Source organism: Notothenia rossii (assembly GCF_949606895.1).
Source record: "Notothenia rossii genome assembly, contig: scaffold_289, whole genome shotgun sequence".
NCBI lineage: Eukaryota > Metazoa > Chordata > Actinopteri > Perciformes > Nototheniidae > Notothenia > Notothenia rossii.
Window position 1 is genome coordinate 15,001 of NW_027639646.1, and position 17,500 is coordinate 32,500.

The 17,500-nt window shown below is 40.6% G+C and overlaps 2 protein-coding genes across 5 annotated transcripts in view; one reads left to right on the forward strand and one right to left on the reverse strand.

Annotated features, from left to right (window-relative positions):
- Positions 1–3,044, reverse strand: part of med16 (mediator complex subunit 16) — a gene marked incomplete at its 3' end in the record, with an annotated part of 17,887 nt that extends 14,843 nt beyond the window's left edge. Inside the window, exons 1-5 of the mRNA XM_079695830.1 lie at positions 2,970–3,044; positions 2,801–2,868; positions 1,386–1,524; positions 673–777; positions 22–191 (exon numbers count right to left, since the gene is read on the reverse strand). Coding sequence (XP_079551956.1) covers positions 22–191; positions 673–777; positions 1,386–1,524 — 414 coding nt within the window. The 5' untranslated portion in view covers positions 2,801–2,868; positions 2,970–3,044. The remainder of the gene's footprint in view (positions 1–21; positions 192–672; positions 778–1,385; positions 1,525–2,800; positions 2,869–2,969) is intronic.
- A 2,247-nt stretch (positions 3,045–5,291) lies between these two features.
- Positions 5,292–17,500, forward strand: part of tmem259 (transmembrane protein 259) — a 25,000-nt gene continuing 12,791 nt past the window's right edge. Inside the window, exons 1-5 of one of the 4 annotated variants that reach the window (XM_079695834.1) lie at positions 5,292–5,681; positions 7,062–7,449; positions 9,593–9,880; positions 11,649–11,817; positions 13,762–13,872. In XM_079695834.1, the coding sequence (XP_079551960.1) occupies positions 7,231–7,449; positions 9,593–9,880; positions 11,649–11,817; positions 13,762–13,872 (787 nt within the window). In that variant the 5' untranslated portion in view covers positions 5,292–5,681; positions 7,062–7,230. Of the gene's footprint in view, positions 5,690–7,061; positions 7,450–9,592; positions 9,881–11,648; positions 11,818–13,761; positions 13,873–17,500 lie in introns of all 4 variants that reach the window. The other 3 variants (XM_079695832.1, XM_079695831.1, XM_079695833.1) reach the window with 3 other exon arrangements.

The window sequence follows — 17,500 nt, forward strand, 5'->3', positions numbered from 1 at the left end:
GTGTGTGTGTGTGTGTGTTACCATCTCGACGTGCAGGGCCAGTTTGACCCCGTTGTGCAGCCAGCTGAGGGCCACGATGGGGTCTCCGTCCAGAGAGCTGCAGTGGAGACACTCCCAGCTGTTCACCAGGTGATCTGACATCGCCCAGCACTTAATCTGACCGTCACCGTCTGCTGAGAGGAGCTTAGAGCCTACACACACACACACACACACACACACACACACACACACACACACACACACACACACACACACACACACACACACACACACACACACACACACACACACACACACACACACACACACACACACACACACACACACACACACACACACACACACACACACACACACACACACACACACACACACACACACACACACACACACAATAAAGTTTCAGTCTGAGGTTAGAATTTGAGTTTCTGTTCAGTTGCTGCCAATGTTAGCTCTGAGAGCTTCAGAGCCAGACGTCTCATCACTAACGGATACAGAGTTAAAAAGCACGAGGATGTAAAGAAGTTAGGCTTAAAACTGGATAAGAAGTCAGTTTATGACACATGTATGACTGACACATGCTTAGAGGGAATACAACACCAATACATTACATATTTCTAAAACTACACAACTCCACTTAATGTAAAAATATTCCATGTTATAAGCTCTCACCTGATTGGTCCCATTCCAAACAGGAAATGACCTCAGTGTGTCCCGAGTTGATGGAGTAAACGTCCCAGGGATGCTCCGTGTCGATGATGTGGATCATGTGACTAACTTCACACACACACACACACACACACACACACACACACACACACACACACACACACACACACACACACACACACACACACACACACACACACACACACACACACACACACACACACACACACACACACACACACACACACAAACACATTATGTTGTCACCAAAGTACTTGTCATCTGTAGTGTAAGTTGTGTGTCTGCAGTGTGTTCAAAGGCTTCGTCATCACGTGCACTGTAACTAAAGTATAGATATGCAATGAAACTCTTAAGTCCCAGGCTCCTCCATCAAAGCAACATAAAGATATTAGATATATATATAAGACATAAAACAATAAGAATTGTGCAAGAGAATGTTGCCAGACCAATATGAAAGTGATGCAGGAGACTTTAACTACTGTATATGCAAGTAGAATAGAATAGGCTGAGCGTGAGATGTGTTGGATGTGTGAGTGTGTGAGTGTGAGTGTGAGTGTGAGTGTGAGTGTGAGTGTGAGTGTGAGTGTGAGTGTGAGTGTGAGTGTGTGAGTGTGTGTGTGTGTGTGTGTGTGTGTGTGTGTGTGTGTGTGTGTGTGTGTGTGTGTGTGTGTGTGTGTGTGTGTGTGTGTGTGTACCCTTGTCCTCGTCCTCCCCCTTCATGTCCGTGCTGAAGGCCAGGAGGTTCCTGCAGCTCCAGGAGCAGACCAGAGGGATGGAGGGGCAGTGAGAGTTCTGAGGACGCTTCTCCCAGTCACACACATAGGCCAGCTCCATCTGAGGAGGAACAAGAACTCAGATCTTAAACGTAGTAGTACTCAAAACCTAAAAGTAGAAGTACTCAGATCTTTTCAATCTCTCAAATCCAGCACCAGACACTTTGTACGCTGCTATGGACAATATTGCGCTAATTTCCAAAAGATATTGAAGTGACTGTTATTTTGTTTATATTGATTGTTGTCTTTTTATCTTAATCTGTGCATATGTATAAATGTGTCTGTTGATTATGTATATATATATATATATATATATATATATATATATATATATATAGGTATATACATATTTTATAGTATAAAATATGTATATACCAAAAATACAAATATGTATAAAATGTATACATATTTGTATTTTTGTAGTCAGGATTGTGGGAAACGGCATTTTGATCTCTCTGTTGTACACACAAACTGAAAGATTGACAATAAAGTTGACTTTGACTTGATCTTGTACTTGAGTAGAAGTAGAAGTACTCAGATCCCGTACTTTAGTAAAAGCAGAAGTACTCAGATCTAGTACTTGAGTAAAAGTAGAAGTACTCAGATCTTGTACTTGAGTAAAAGTAGAAGTACCAGAGTGTAGGAATACTCTGTTACAGTAAAAGTCCTGCATTCAAAATGTTATTCAAGTAAAAGTAGAAAAGTATTATCATCAAAATATAGTGAAAGTATCAAAAGTAAAAATAAAAGTAACTAAGTACATTTACTCAAGCACTGTACTTAAGAAGAATTCTGAGGTACTTGTACTTTACTTGAGTATTCCAATGTTATGCTACCCTGTACCTCTAGATTCAAGGCTTTTATTGTCATGTGTACATTAACTACAGTGTAGATATGATAATGAAAATCTGAGTTCACAGACTACTCCATCAGAGCAACACAATAACACAGATACAATAGTGCAAGTAAATAATACTACACCTACTGTAACTCTACTCCACTACAGTTCAGAGGTACATGGTGTACTTTTTCTCCACTACATGTATTTAATCCCTCTAGTTACTTCTCAGATGTGGATGAATGATGTGAAATCTAATCAAGTGTTAAATCAGACTTTAGTTCCACCTGGAGTAAATCCACCAGCTACCCTGCAGTATACAAAGTCATTCAGACTAGCTGCACCTTTACCATCTTTGAGAACACTTTCATGATCAATCATTATAAAACATATCATATATATTATTCTGAAATTGACCAATCTGCACAACGACTACTTTTACTGTCGCTACTTTCACTATATTTTGATGCTTGTTATAGAGATGCTAACGTTAGCTCACCTCAGTTTATCTCAGCTCCAGAGTCTCAGATGAAGTTATAATAAATCCGCTTTCTTCAAAAAGAAGCCCTTTAAATAAATATATATAATAAATATAAATCAGTTCTCGTAATTCATCAGATTATATTAAATACATCATTAAAAATCGGATTTCTGTTTAACAAACAAACCGTTTACTCCAAAACGTCTGAGGACCCCGCCGCTCACAGAGCTGTCTCCACAAATGCCTGTCTGTAAAACATTATAATGAACTGTAATAAAATACCATGAGATTATTTTAATCCCGTGTTGGACCTGTTGTTAATATGTTGTGCTATTTTAATGATCTGTTGAGTTATTTTCTCTCTCTATTAGATTAAAGTCTGTGTTTTAAACATGGCGCGGACAGGACAGCCTGAAATATTCGCTGTGTTTCCCTCAACGCAGTCTCACAGGCTGCTCAGAAAAATACTCAGATTCATTTAGTAGGAAAGTTTATTGCTGCCATACAAAACAATTCAAGCCAGAATCTTGTAATGCAACTTTGGATAAGATCAAATAAGATGGATCTTTATTTATCCCCGTGGGGAAATAATGAGTTAAAGCAGCAACAGAGAGTGAACAATAGGAAAGTACACAAGGTAAACAATAATAATAATAATTCATTACATTTATTTAGCGCTTTTCCAAATGCTCAAAACGCTTTACATCACATATATTACATATATTAGACATGTTACAATGAATACTGTGGATACCAAAATTAAAAAATTAAAATGATATAGGCCTAGTAACTGTTAAGATACATTATTTGGGTTGGGATCATTCCATACTTCAGTCAAAGTCAACTTTATTGTCAATCTTTCAGTTTGAGTGTACAGACAGAGAGATCGAAATACTGTTTCCCACAATCCAGAATACAAAATACAAATATATAAAAATATGCATATACCGGTCCTATACAAAATCAACAGATTATACATATGCACACATTAAAGACATAAATAAAAGCACAACAATCAATAATAACAGTCAGTTCAATATCTGTGAAAAATGTATTTACATGTAATTGTGCAGATGTGAGTGCAGGTCTTTGTGCAAACAGTGCAGGTTTTCTGTATGTACAGTACTGGTTACTGTTAATGGGTTACAGCGTTAACCCCTGGTTGTGCAGCCCTCCATGCACCCTCATCTTCACTAGATCTGCATGGAGGGGGGGGGAGGATACAGTCCAGCTTCCTCCTCGTCCTCCCCTCCGCCACCTTCTCCAGATCGACAAGTATGACAATAAATTCCCCTGAAAATCCTCAAGGCTTAACACAAACCCTCATGTTAGCAAACAAGTGTCCAATTAATCACATCCATATAGTCTATGATCACATCACAGATAGTGCCACCGTTTTACCTGTTACATTAATGTTTTACTGAATATAAAGTTTGTTCCTCTACTGCTAGGGTGTCAAACTCAAACACACAGTGGGCCAAAATAAAAAATGTGTACTAGTGGAGGGCCGGACTGGTTCAATGTTTATTGCAGAACTTATTGAAATGAACTTGTTGCACATATTAAACCTGGAACTAACAAAGCTTAAATGATTGCCTATAAAAACAACATTAAACATTAAATAATCAGTTGCATTAATTTCTTATGGCTCTATCTGCAGCTTTTCCGGAGTCATTTCTTATGATTACATTTTTCCCACAGGCCAACAACAGCTTCAACAAAACTATTTCCCTCAAAGAAAAAAACAAACATGGCATCTACTTGGCATCTCATCTTGGGTGTAAGGTCATCAATGTTTGGGCTCAGGCTCTGAGCGGAGGAGACCCTCAGGATGGAGTGAAGGTGTGCGTGCAATATACCGGAGGGCCAGATCTAATAGTAATTCGAAATTATACTGCAAGCCGAAATTAAATCCACCAAGGGCCTGATTTGGCCCCCGGGCCTTGAGTTTGACACACGTGCTCTACTGCCTCACTTAGAAAAGTAACTGGGATGTCCTTTTGTGAAAATATTGTAAATAATGATTTTAAATCTTAACCAACTCAACCCGATCTACTATGCGTGCTATAGGAAAAACTAAAATACATTGGATACACTGTGTATTCCTTTATCGTTGTATTATGTATTATATATATATTTAACTTTCATTTCATTATAGTAGCTCTGATGCACCTGGCAGTCAGTACTCGGGGGGAGGCACCCTGACTGCAGCCTCAGTCCGTACCAAAACTGTTGTGAAAATATAATATATTAATAAAATGTAAGACAACTCACGTCCTGATTATAACAACAAAACATCCTTTCATTTCCACGATTAAAACCCTTAAAATAGTTGCTTATATAAAATTCGACAATATTTTGAAGCACAGGATATAATAGACTGCAGGAGTTTATTAAAGTGTGCTCTCAATGGGTAATGTTTATCTGTATTTATGAGACACATTTCATTGTTTTATTATTTGCATATATTATTATTTTATGATTTATTATAAACTGAAAAAGCACCTGGCAGTCATTACTCGGGTAGAACGCGCCCTCGCGCAGGATCTGTATTTCCGGTCTGGTTGTTGTCCCGTCAGTCACCAGTTAGCTTCGTTAGCTCTGTTAGCTTCGTTAGCTTACACTGTAACCGCCTCAAGTCTTACAAATTAAACTAATAAACTACAATGACTCCACACAGAGTCCGGGAGATGTTAACTGCGAGCTAACGCCGCGGCTCTTTATCAGTTAAACTAGTGTTAGCTGCTAGGTTAGCTTCTTTAGCGTTATCTTCCTATGTAACGTTAGCTAACGGAGCTAACAACCTAACCGGTTAGCATCTGCGTTTCTCTGTTTGATGAAAACGGAGAGCAGCCGTTAGCATGGATTAACTCAACAGACACAACAACAACAACAACAGGTAATAATGTTAGTATTTACACACAACAACAGGCAACTCAATAACTGGTTATAATGCTAGCTTCCACATAGAGACACATATAGGTAATACGGTTAGCACACACAGTCAAAAACACTTAATAAGGTAAGCATTCAAACACACACAATAACAGGTCATAATGTCGAGTAATGTAAGCAGTCAATACAAGGGAACATTTTAGCATACACACAGAGAATAACGTTTTATAATGTTAGCATCCACATAGAGACAATTATAGGTAATACGGTTAGCATACACAGTCAAAAACAGGTAGTAATGTTAGCCTTCAAACACCGAAAATAACATGGACAATTTTAGCAATCACAAAGTTAATAACAGGTAATAATGTTAATATACTTCACAATAACAAGTAATAATGTTAGCATACACAGAGAGACAATTATAGGTAATACGGTTAGCATACACAGTCAAAAACCGATAGTAATGTTAGCCTTCAAACAGAGAAAATAACATGGACAATGTTAGCATTCACAGAGACAATAACAGGTTATACATTTAGCACTCACAAATAATAACAGGCTATAATGTACGCATCATACACAATAACAGGTTAAAATGTTAGCATCCACAGAGAGACAATTATAGGTCATACGTTTAGCATTTACAGTCAAAAACAGGTTGTAACGTTAGCTTTCAAACACAGAAAATAACCTGCAACATTTTAGCATTCACAGAGGCAATAACAGATTATAATGTTAGCATCCACACATATTAACAGGTAACAATGTTAGTCCATACATAGAGACTATAACTGGTTATATTGTTGGCATCCACACAGTCAAAAACAGGTTCTAATGTTAGCATTTACTCACACATGGTTGGTAATAAAGCTAGCATGACACACAATTACAGGTAATACAGTTAGCATCACACACAATACACAATAACAGGTGATACAGTTAGCATCACACACAATACACAATAACAGGTGATACAGTTAGCATCACACACAATACACAATAACAGGTGATAAAGTTAGCATCACACACAATACACAATAACAGGTGATAAAGTTAGCATCACACACAATACACAATAACAGGTGATACAGTTAGCATCACACACAATACACAATAACAGGTAATACAGTTAGCATCACACACAATAACAGGTGATACAGTTAGCATCACACACAATACACAATAACAGGTGATACAGTTAGCATCATACACAATAGTAGTTAATAAAGCTAGCATCACAGACAATAACAGGTAATACAGTTAGCATTCAATTTCTCACCCTCCTGTGTTACTTCACAATGTTTATCAGTCGCAGGTTTCTTTAACTATAGAAGTATCTGAAATGTTTAATAATATATCAACGTTTTTTTGATCGTTTTAGTGTCTGTGGAGAGGTTGAGTCCACTGGCTCTCATTGGGCTGTGACTCCATCAGCTGATCTGAGGTCAGAGTTTGACCTTCACTCTGAGGACTCCTGCCAGCCGCAATGCTCACCTAGACCCAGGTGTTAGTTTTTGCAGTGTGAGCGGAATCATTCAGAGACAGAGATCATGTCTGACAACCAGGCCAACAACAACGTCCCCCTAAACAACAACAATAACAACAACATGGGGCCCAACAGGATCCGCAACCCCAACATCAACCAGAACCCCCTCATCAACGTCCGGGACCGCCTCTTCCACGCCCTTTTCTTCAAGATGGCCGTCACGTACGCCCGGCTGTTCCCTCCGTCCTTCAGGAGAGTCTTCGAGTTCTTCGTCCTTCTCAAGGTGAGAAACCAATAAATACATAAGCTTGTGCTGTCAGTTGATTAAAACATTAAATCACAATAAAGCCCTTTTTCAATAGTGTTTTAATGTCAGAGTTTATAGTTTTTTTTTTTATCTTCACGGCCTATCGTATATTCTCACTTTTTAATGTTGCTTTAATTCTATCTTGAGCTGTTTAAATTCTAGTATTGTTTATTTCTAATCTTTAATCTACTTATGAGCAATGCCTTGTTCTGTTTTGTTGTTTTTTATGCCGCTGCAACGCAAAAATTTCCCAAATTAGGATCAATACTACTTATCTTAAAGGGGACCTATCATGCAAAATGCACTTTGTGATGTCTTCTCTACATCAACATGTGTCCCCGGTGTGTCGGGGAACTCACGCAGCGTCAGAAAATAAAACCCTCTCTTTTCCTCCGTACCCACATCTCTAAAAACGGGGAACAACGGAGCTGATCCAGATTTGCGTCCGATATGACGTAATATCTGAAATGTGGACCCACGGCCCAATCAGAAACGTTGCTATCAGAAACAATGCCCGACTGTTTTGGACGTAATATGGTCGGTGTTTACATTAGCATGGCTAACACTCAGAGCTAACCTGTACTGGAGAGCATGTGTGTGAAGAAGCAGGAAGTAAAAAGGAACTCACCTTGTGGTATAACCGGCAAGAGAGAAAGCCTTTGAGCTCCATACTGTTTCAGAGAGAATCCTTGATAATCCATGATATGGCGTTTCATCACGGCAGTATTTAGTTTAGACAGTAGCTGCCGGGTCCCGCATGAGCTCAGCCCCCTCCTCTTTAAAGCTTTTTACCCAAATCAGCACTTTAGAAACAGGAAGTGAAATAGAGGGATATGAGGCATGGCTAGAATGGGTGATCTGTTTGGTGTTTTGAGCAAAACACTTCATAGACATGTTTTTTATATATTTTTATTAGGGCTGTCAGTCGATTCAAATTGTTAATCGCAAATTAATCGCACATTTTTTATTTGTTCTAAATGTTCCTTAGAGGAATATTTTTCAAGTTTTTAATACTCTTATCAACATATGAGTGGACAAATATGCTTTATGCAAATGTTTGTTTATGATCATGACAAATATTCTCCTGAATATTCTCAACACAACAACCTCTCTCTCTCTCTCTGTCTCTGTCTCTCTCTCTCTCTCTCTCTCTCTTACACTCTCTTACCCTCTCTCTTACACTCTCTGTCTCTGTCTCTCTCTCTCTCTCTCTCTCTCTCTCTCACACTCTCTTACGCTCTCTCTCTCTCTTACACTCTCCCAGAATCCCAACCCTGTGTACTTCTCTGCACTGAGCCAGTTGTTCAAACAGACAAGCCTGTTAACAGTTGTCGGCGAAATGCCGCTCCTCTGTCTTCATAACAGTCAAAGCATGAGACTGAAGTTCCCACCTAGGACCAAACTAATGCGCTGTGATGTGCAGTCGACACGTTGGATGCGATCCGAATGATCTAACACAGCCCCTCGTCCTCCACAATGTTAAGCTGTAACCATTTAGCTATCGCTGTTGCTGTCTCCCCGGCAAAGCGAGCGGCAGGAGCGGGGCTGTCGGCATCAGCTGTGAGCTTGGCTTTCCGTTTAAAACACCTTTTTCTGTATCCATATCTCTTGCTAGAATCAACAACAACGTCGTCAAGCCTTTGGGCTCTGAAACTACGGGGCGGGCCGAGGACAAATGCGTTAATCACACGTTAAAATAATTAGTGGCGTTAAAAAATGTTTTAACGCGTTAACTTGACAGCCCTCATTTTTATATATCTGAGACCCATGCTGTTGCCTAAAAACAGCAGGATAGGTGACCTTTAAGGCGCTTTTCATGACTCCCAAGGACACCGTACAAATAGTTAAATATGCTAAGAGGTAAAGGCAATACGATAAAAACACAAAGATACCAACACGGAGAAGACAATTAAAGTGGAACCAAATGATAGGGACGGGTTGTTCAGGGGACGGGTTGTTCAGGGGACGGGTTGTTCAGGGGAGACGGGTGATCATTCATGTCTTTGAATTGTCTTGTTGAAAGTAAATAAAAAAACTTGCCTTACAAATAAACAATGTTTTATTATTTTGACTGAAGCTATTTACAAATGAGCTTGCATTTTGAATCTCTCCTCTTCAGGCGCTCTTCGTCCTCTTCATCCTCGCCTACATCCACATCGCCTTCTCTCGCTCGCCCATTAACTGCCTGGAGGCGGTGAGGGAGCGCTGGCCTCGCGACGGCCTGCTGCGGGTTGAGATCCAGAGGAACTCCTCGCGCGCTCCGGTTCTCCTGCAGTACCACGACTCCTCTAGTGGGCTTCAGGAGGAGCAGGGGGGGGAGGATCTGAGCCTGGCAGAGCTAATGGGGGAGGAAGAGGAGGAAGAGGAGGAGATGACCCTGGAGATGTTCGACAACAGCTCCGTGCAGGTGAGGAGAAACAACAAGGACTCCCGCTGACTCCCACTGACTCCTACTGACTCCTTCTGACTCCTACTGACTCCTACTGACTCCTTCTGACTCCTTCTGACTCCTACTGACTCCTACTGACTCCTACTGACTCCTGCTGACTCCTGCTGACTCCTGCTGACTGCTGCTGACTCCTGCTGACTCCTTCTGACTCCTACTGACTCCTGCTGACTCCTTCTGAATCCTGCTGACTCCTGCTGACTGCTGCTGACTCGTGCTGACTCCTGCTGACTGCTGCTGACTCCTACTGACTCCTGCTGACTCCTTCTGAATCCTGCTGACTCCTGCTGACTCCTGCTGACTCGTGCTGACTCCTGCTGACTCCTACTGACTGCTGCTGACTCCTACTGACTCCTGCTGACTCCTTCTGAATCCTTCTGACTCCTACTGACTCCTGCTGACTCCTGCTGACTCCTGCTGACTCCTACTGACTCCTACTGACTCCTTCTGACTCCTTCTGACTCCTACTGACTCCTACTGACTCCTTCTGACTCCTACTGACTCCTACTGACTCCTGCTGACACCTACTGACTCCTTCTGACTCCTACTGACTCCTTCTGACTCCTACTGACTCCTACTGACTCCTTCTGACTCCTACTGACTCCTGCTGACTCCTACTGACTCCTGCTGACTCCTACTGACTCCTACTGACTCCTTCTGACTCCTACTGACTCCTTCTGACTCCTACTGACTCCTACTGACTCCTGCTGACTCCTACTGACTCCTTCTGACTCCTACTGACTCCTTCTGACTCCTACTGACTCCTACTGACTCCTTCTGACTCCTACTGACTCCTGCTGACTCCTACTGACTCCTACTGACTCCTTCTGACTCCTACTGACTCCTACGGACTCCTTCTGACTCCTACTGACTCCTGCTGACTCCTACTGACTCCTTCTGACTCCTTCTGACTCCTACTGACTCCTACTGACTCCTTCTGACTCCTTCTGACTCCTACTGACTCCAGTTGACATTTACCAACTCTTGCCTAAAAACATACATAAAAAGTGACCATATATAATCTGAGCGCCACTGCTTATAATAACGTTGATCTCTTCTCCCTACTCGTCACTAAGGACACCAGCGATTATTCGATTTTTCGAATATTCGTTACAGTCTCCATAATTTCCTTTTTTTTTTTTAATTCGATTTTATGTACATATATTTGTATTATTATTTATGTTTTTCTTTTTTTTCCTTGCTTAGTTTCAACCAAAATATAGACTAATGCTAATAATAGTAAAATGATTAATAATTGTAAATGGCCATTGGTCACACCACCAGTTTGTTTTACTGTAAACTTGGAGGAAGCCAGCAGCGCAGGCTGCGACCCCCCCCCCCCCACTCCCACTCTCCGTCACACATGCGATTGAGTTATTGGTGATATACAGAACAGTGAGAACAACACCACTGACAAAGCGGTACGTTCAAAGAAGAGTTCCTCGTGGAACTACTTTGAACTGACAAGTGCAAATGAAAATAATCGATTAATATTCGCCAGGGCTGTCTGATTTTCTAATTTGATCATGGTCAGTTTCTGGCATCCCGACTCGTCACCATGACCTGTTATTGATCTCGGCCCGGTTCTTGGTTCCAAATAGAAACCAGTTGTATTTGCCGGCTGCGGTGGAAACAGGAAGAACTGGTTCCTGATTGACTCCGGACTGACCCTTGAACCAGGGTCACTGACCTGCTCTAATGACTCTTGTTGTGATCACTTCCTCTGCAGTTCGATCTGGACATGGAGCCTCGCCTGAAGCCCTCTATGATTGGAGGAGGAGTGAGAGGAAGAAGAGGAGGAGGAGTGAACGACAGTCAGGACGTCTCTTTCAGTCAGACCACTAAAGGTATGCAGCCGCTGCAGGAGGTGTCTGAGCTGGAGATGTTGACCAGAGCAGGTAAACCCTCCTCCCCCTCTCCTCTTCATCCTCCTCTTCATTCTCCTCCTCTTCCTCACACTCTCCTCCTCCTCCTACTGGACAGAATCACCTCCAGACTTTTCTTTAGTTGTTTCCTATGGAGGTTGATCCGTCTTAATATTCAAAGTCAACTTTATTGTCAATCTTTCAGTTTGTGTGTACAGACAGAGAGATCGAAATATATATACTAATATATCATTTCCCACAATCCCAAATACAAAACAAATATAAAGATATGTATATCCTATATATACACAATCAAATGACACATTTATACATATGCACACATTAAGACATCAATAAAAGCACAACAATCAATATGTACAAAATAACAGTCACTTCAATATCTTTGGGAAATGTACATTAGTGATATTATTTAAGTGAACAGATTAATAAACAGCCGAGTGACGCCAGTAGAGTTTCCTTTGGTAACGGCGAAATATCTGTGTTTAAAAGCAGATCCATAAACACAGAATTCAGATCAATTAACACATCATTCAGATCAATTAACACCGATTTCAGATCAATTAACACAGAAATCAGATCAATTAACACAGATTTCAGATCAATTAACACATCATTCAGATCAATTAACACAGATTTCAGATCAATTAACACAGAATTCAGATACACAGATTTCAGATCAATTAACTTGATTAACAAATGTCTGGAAAGTTGTAAATGTTAGAAGGATATCCACACACGCTTTTTGTTTCTTAGTAAATCCATTTTAGTATTCACAGATTTTCTTTTTAATTTGTTGGATTAGTTGTTGTTGTTGTTGTTGTTGTTGTTGTTGTGTTTAAAATCTGTTCTTGCACTTTCTGAAGGTGTTTTACATTCACAGATCACAGATCACACATTTACACACAGATAATTGATCTGTTCACACATATTATTGAGACGGATCCACCTCCATAGCTTTCCATCAGTTGTTTGTAAAGAGGGGTTTCTCCTCCTCGGCAGCAGGGGGCAGCAGAGGCTCTTTAATAACAATAATAATACATTTCATTTACGAGAGAGGCGAAGTCCCGCCCATCTACTTTCACCCATTGGACCTTATTTCTGAAAAAGTATGTATTGAAGTCAATGGAGAGAGAGAGATTATCTTTCCATCCCGTTTGAATTGTGTCATGAATTACACATATGATGTTTGTCAATCTTAAAAAATAATTTCCATGTAAAAAAAGTCACAGTTTGTCGTAAAACTGTTGAAATATAAGACTATAAAAAATACGCAACTAGAAAGACTACAAATCCCAGAGTCCCGGTCCCGCATGCTGGCTCTTACGAACCCACTAACTCCCCTTGTGTGTGTGTACAGCTCTCAACGTGCCCAGACTTGCAGTGATTTTCACCTCTTTTAATACTTTCCGCCTCATTCTGAAAGAAAGAAGTGAAATGTGCCAACGTGACGGCCGTCTGGGTGAGTGGAGCGAGACGGGAGATGTAGTTCATTGAGCGTTTCACACAAACAAAGTGTTACTTCACAGTTTTACCACACTTTTTTTTTTTTTTGACTTACAAAATTATCTTTTAAATTGACAAACATCATATGTGTGATTCGTGGCGCAATTCAAACGGGATCGAAAGATAATCTTTCTCTCTCCATCGACTTCAATACATACTTTTTAGAAATAAGGTCCATGGAGCTCCCCCGGAAAGGGAGGGACTTCGCCTCTTTATAGCACACTTTAAAAACAACGTCATCTCAATGCTATGAGGAGAAAATAAAGTTATCTAAGGAGCATATTGAATAAAATATGGTGATATAAAAAAGGGCATAAAAGGTTGGAATAAAGGAGGTGTTGTATTTAGAACAGACAGCCTCGGGACATTTAAAACAAAGATGGTGGTTTACAATACACGTTGAGGATTATGATATGTCGAGCTAATAATAATAAATATTCTGTTGTGTTTCAGTTTGGCCTCAGGAGGAATACATCGTGGAATATTCTCTGGAGTACGGCTTCCTGCGTCTGTCGCAGAGCACGAGACAGAGACTCAATATCCCCGTCATGGTGGTGACTCTGGGTGAGGGACTCTTTAAAGTAGAGACACTACATACTGATATACACCTGAGCATCAGCAGAAGAGGACTCTTTAAAGTAGAGACACTACATACTGATATACACCTGAACATCAGCAGGAGAGGACTCTTTAAAGTAGAGAAACTACATACTGATATACACCTGAACATCAGCAGGAGAGGACTCTTTAAAGTAGAGACACTACATACTGATATACACCTGAACATCAGCAGGAGAGGACTCTTTAAAGTAGAGACACTACATACTGATATACACCTGAACATCAGCAGGAGAGGACTCTTTAAAGTAGAGACACTACATACTGATATACACCTGAATATCACCAGGAGAGGACTCTTTAAAGTAGAGACACTACATACTGATATACACCTGAACATCAGCAGGAGAGGACTCTTTAAAGTAGAGACACTACATACTGATATACACCTGAACATCAGCAGGAGAGGACTCTTTAAAGTAGAGACACTACTGATATACACATGAACATCAGCAGGAGAGGACTCTTTAAAGTAGAGACACTACATACTGATATACACCTGAACATCAGCAGGAGAGGACTCTTTAAAGTAGAGACACTACGTACTGATATACACCTGAACCTCAGCAGGAGAGGACTCTTTAAAGTAGATACACTACGTACTGATATACACCTGAACATCAGCAGGAAAGGACTCTTTAAAGTAGAGACACTACGTACTGATATACACCTGAACATCAGCAGGAGAGGACTCTTTAAAGTAGATACACTACGTACTGATATACACCTGAACATCAGCAGGAAAGGACTCTTTAAAGTAGAGACACTACGTACTGATATACACCTGAACATCAGCAGGAGAGGACTCTTTAAAGTAGAGACACTACTGATATACACCTGAACATCAGCAGGAGAGGACTCTTTAAAGTAGAGACACTACGTACTGATATACACCTGAATATCACCAGGAGAGGACTCTTTAAAGTAGAGACACTACATACTGATATACACCTGAACATCAGCAGGAGAGGACTCTTTAAAGTAGAGACACTACATACTGATATACACCTGAACATCAGCGGAAGAGGACTCTTTAAAGTAGAGACACTAAATACTGATATACACCTGAACATCAGCAGGAGAGGACTCTTTAAAGTAGAGACACTACATACTGATATACACCTGAACATCAGCAGGAGAGGACTCTTTAAAGTAGAGACACTACTGATATACACCTGAACATCAGCAGGAGAGGACTCTTTAAAGTAGAGACACTACATACTGATATACACCTGAACATCAGCAGGAGAGGACTCTTTAAAGTAGAGACACTACGTACTGATATACACCTGAACCTCAGCAGGAGAGGACTCTTTAAAGTAGATACACTACGTACTGATATACACCTGAACATCAGCAGGAAAGGACTCTTTAAAGTAGAGACACTACGTACTGATATACACCTGAACATCAGCAGGAGAGGACTCTTTAAAGTAGATACACTACGTACTGATATACACCTGAACATCAGCAGGAAAGGACTCTTTAAAGTAGAGACACTACGTACTGATATACACCTGAACATCAGCAGGAGAGGACTCTTTAAAGTAGAGACACTACGTGCTGATATACACCTGAACATCAGCAGGAAAGGACTCTTTAAAGTAGAGACACTACGTGCTGATATACACCTGAACATCAGCAGGAGAGGACTCTTTAAAGTAGAGACACTACGTACTGATATACACCTGAACATCAGCAGGAGAGGACTCTTTAAAGTAGAGACACTACGTACTGATATACACCTGAACATCAGCAGGAGAGGACTCTTTAAAGTAGAGACACTACATACTGATATACACCTGAACATCAGCAGGAGAGGACTCTTTAAAGTAGAGACACTACACACTGATATACACCTGAACATCAGCAGGAGAGGACTCTTTAAAGTAGAGACACTACATACTGATATGCACCTGAACATCAGCAGGAGAGCACTCTTTAAAGTAGAGACACTACACACTGATATACACCTGAACATCAGCAGGAGAGGACTCTTTAAAGTAGAGACACTACACACTGATATACACCTGAACATCAGCAGGAGGGGACTCTTTAAAGTAGAGACACTACATACTGATATACACCTGAACATCAGCAGGAGAGGACTCTTTAAAGTAGAGACACTACACACTGATATACACCTGAACATCAGCAGGAGAGGACTCTTTAAAGTAGAGACACTACACACTGATATACACCTGAACATCAGCAGGAGGGGACTCTTTAAAGTAAAGACACTACATACTGATATACACCTGAACATCAGCAGGAGAGGAATCTTTAAAGTAGAGACACTACATACTGATATACACCTGAACATCAGCAGGAGAGGACTCTTTAAAGTAGAGACACTACACACTGATATACACCTGAACATCAGCAGGAGAGGACTCTTTAAAGTAGAGACACTACATACTGATATACACCTGAACATCAGCAGGAGAGGAATCTTTAAAGTAGAGACACTACATACTGATATACACCTGAACATCAGCAGGAGAGGACTCTTTAAAGTAGAGACACTACACACTGATATACACCTGAACATCAGCAGGAGAGGACTCTTTAAAGCAGAGACACTACATACTGATATACACCTGAACATCAGCAGGAGAGGACTCTTTAAAGTAGATACACTACGTACTGATATACACCTGAACATCAGCAGGAAAGGACTCTTTAAAGTAGAGACACTACGTACTGATATACACCTGAACATCAGCAGGAGAGGACTCTTTAAAGTAGAGACACTACGTGCTGATATACACCTGAACATCAGCAGGAAAGGACTCTTTAAAGTAGAGACACTACGTACTGATATACACCTGAACATCAGCAGGAGAGGACTCTTTAAAGTAGATACACTACGTACTGATATACACCTGAAAATCAGCAGGAAAGGACTCTTTAAAGTAGAGACACTACATACTGATATACACCTGAACATCAGCAGGAGAGGACTCTTTAAAGTAGAGACACTACTGATATACACCTGAACATCAGCAGGAGAGGACTCTTTAAAGTAGAGACACTACATACTGATATACACCTGAACATCAGCAGGAGAGGACTCTTTAAAGTAGAGACACTACGTACTGATATACACCTGAACCTCAGCAGGAGAGGACTCTTTAAAGTAGATACACTACGTACTGATATACACCAGAACATCAGCAGGAAAGGACTCTTTAAAGTAGAGACACTACGTACTGATATACACCTGAACATCAGCAGGAGAGGACTCTTTAAAGTAGATACACTACGTACTGATATACACCTGAACATCAGCAGGAAAGGACTCTTTAAAGTAGAGACACTACGTACTGATATACACCTGAACATCAGCAGGAGAGGACTCTTTAAAGTAGAGACACTACGTGCTGATATACACCTGAACATCAGCAGGAAAGGACTCTTTAAAGTAGAGACACTACGTGCTGATATACACCTGAACATCAGCAGGAGAGGACTCTTTAAAGTAGAGACACTACGTACTGATATACACCTGAACATCAGCAGGAGAGGACTCTTTAAAGTAGAGACACTACGTACTGATATACACCTGAACATC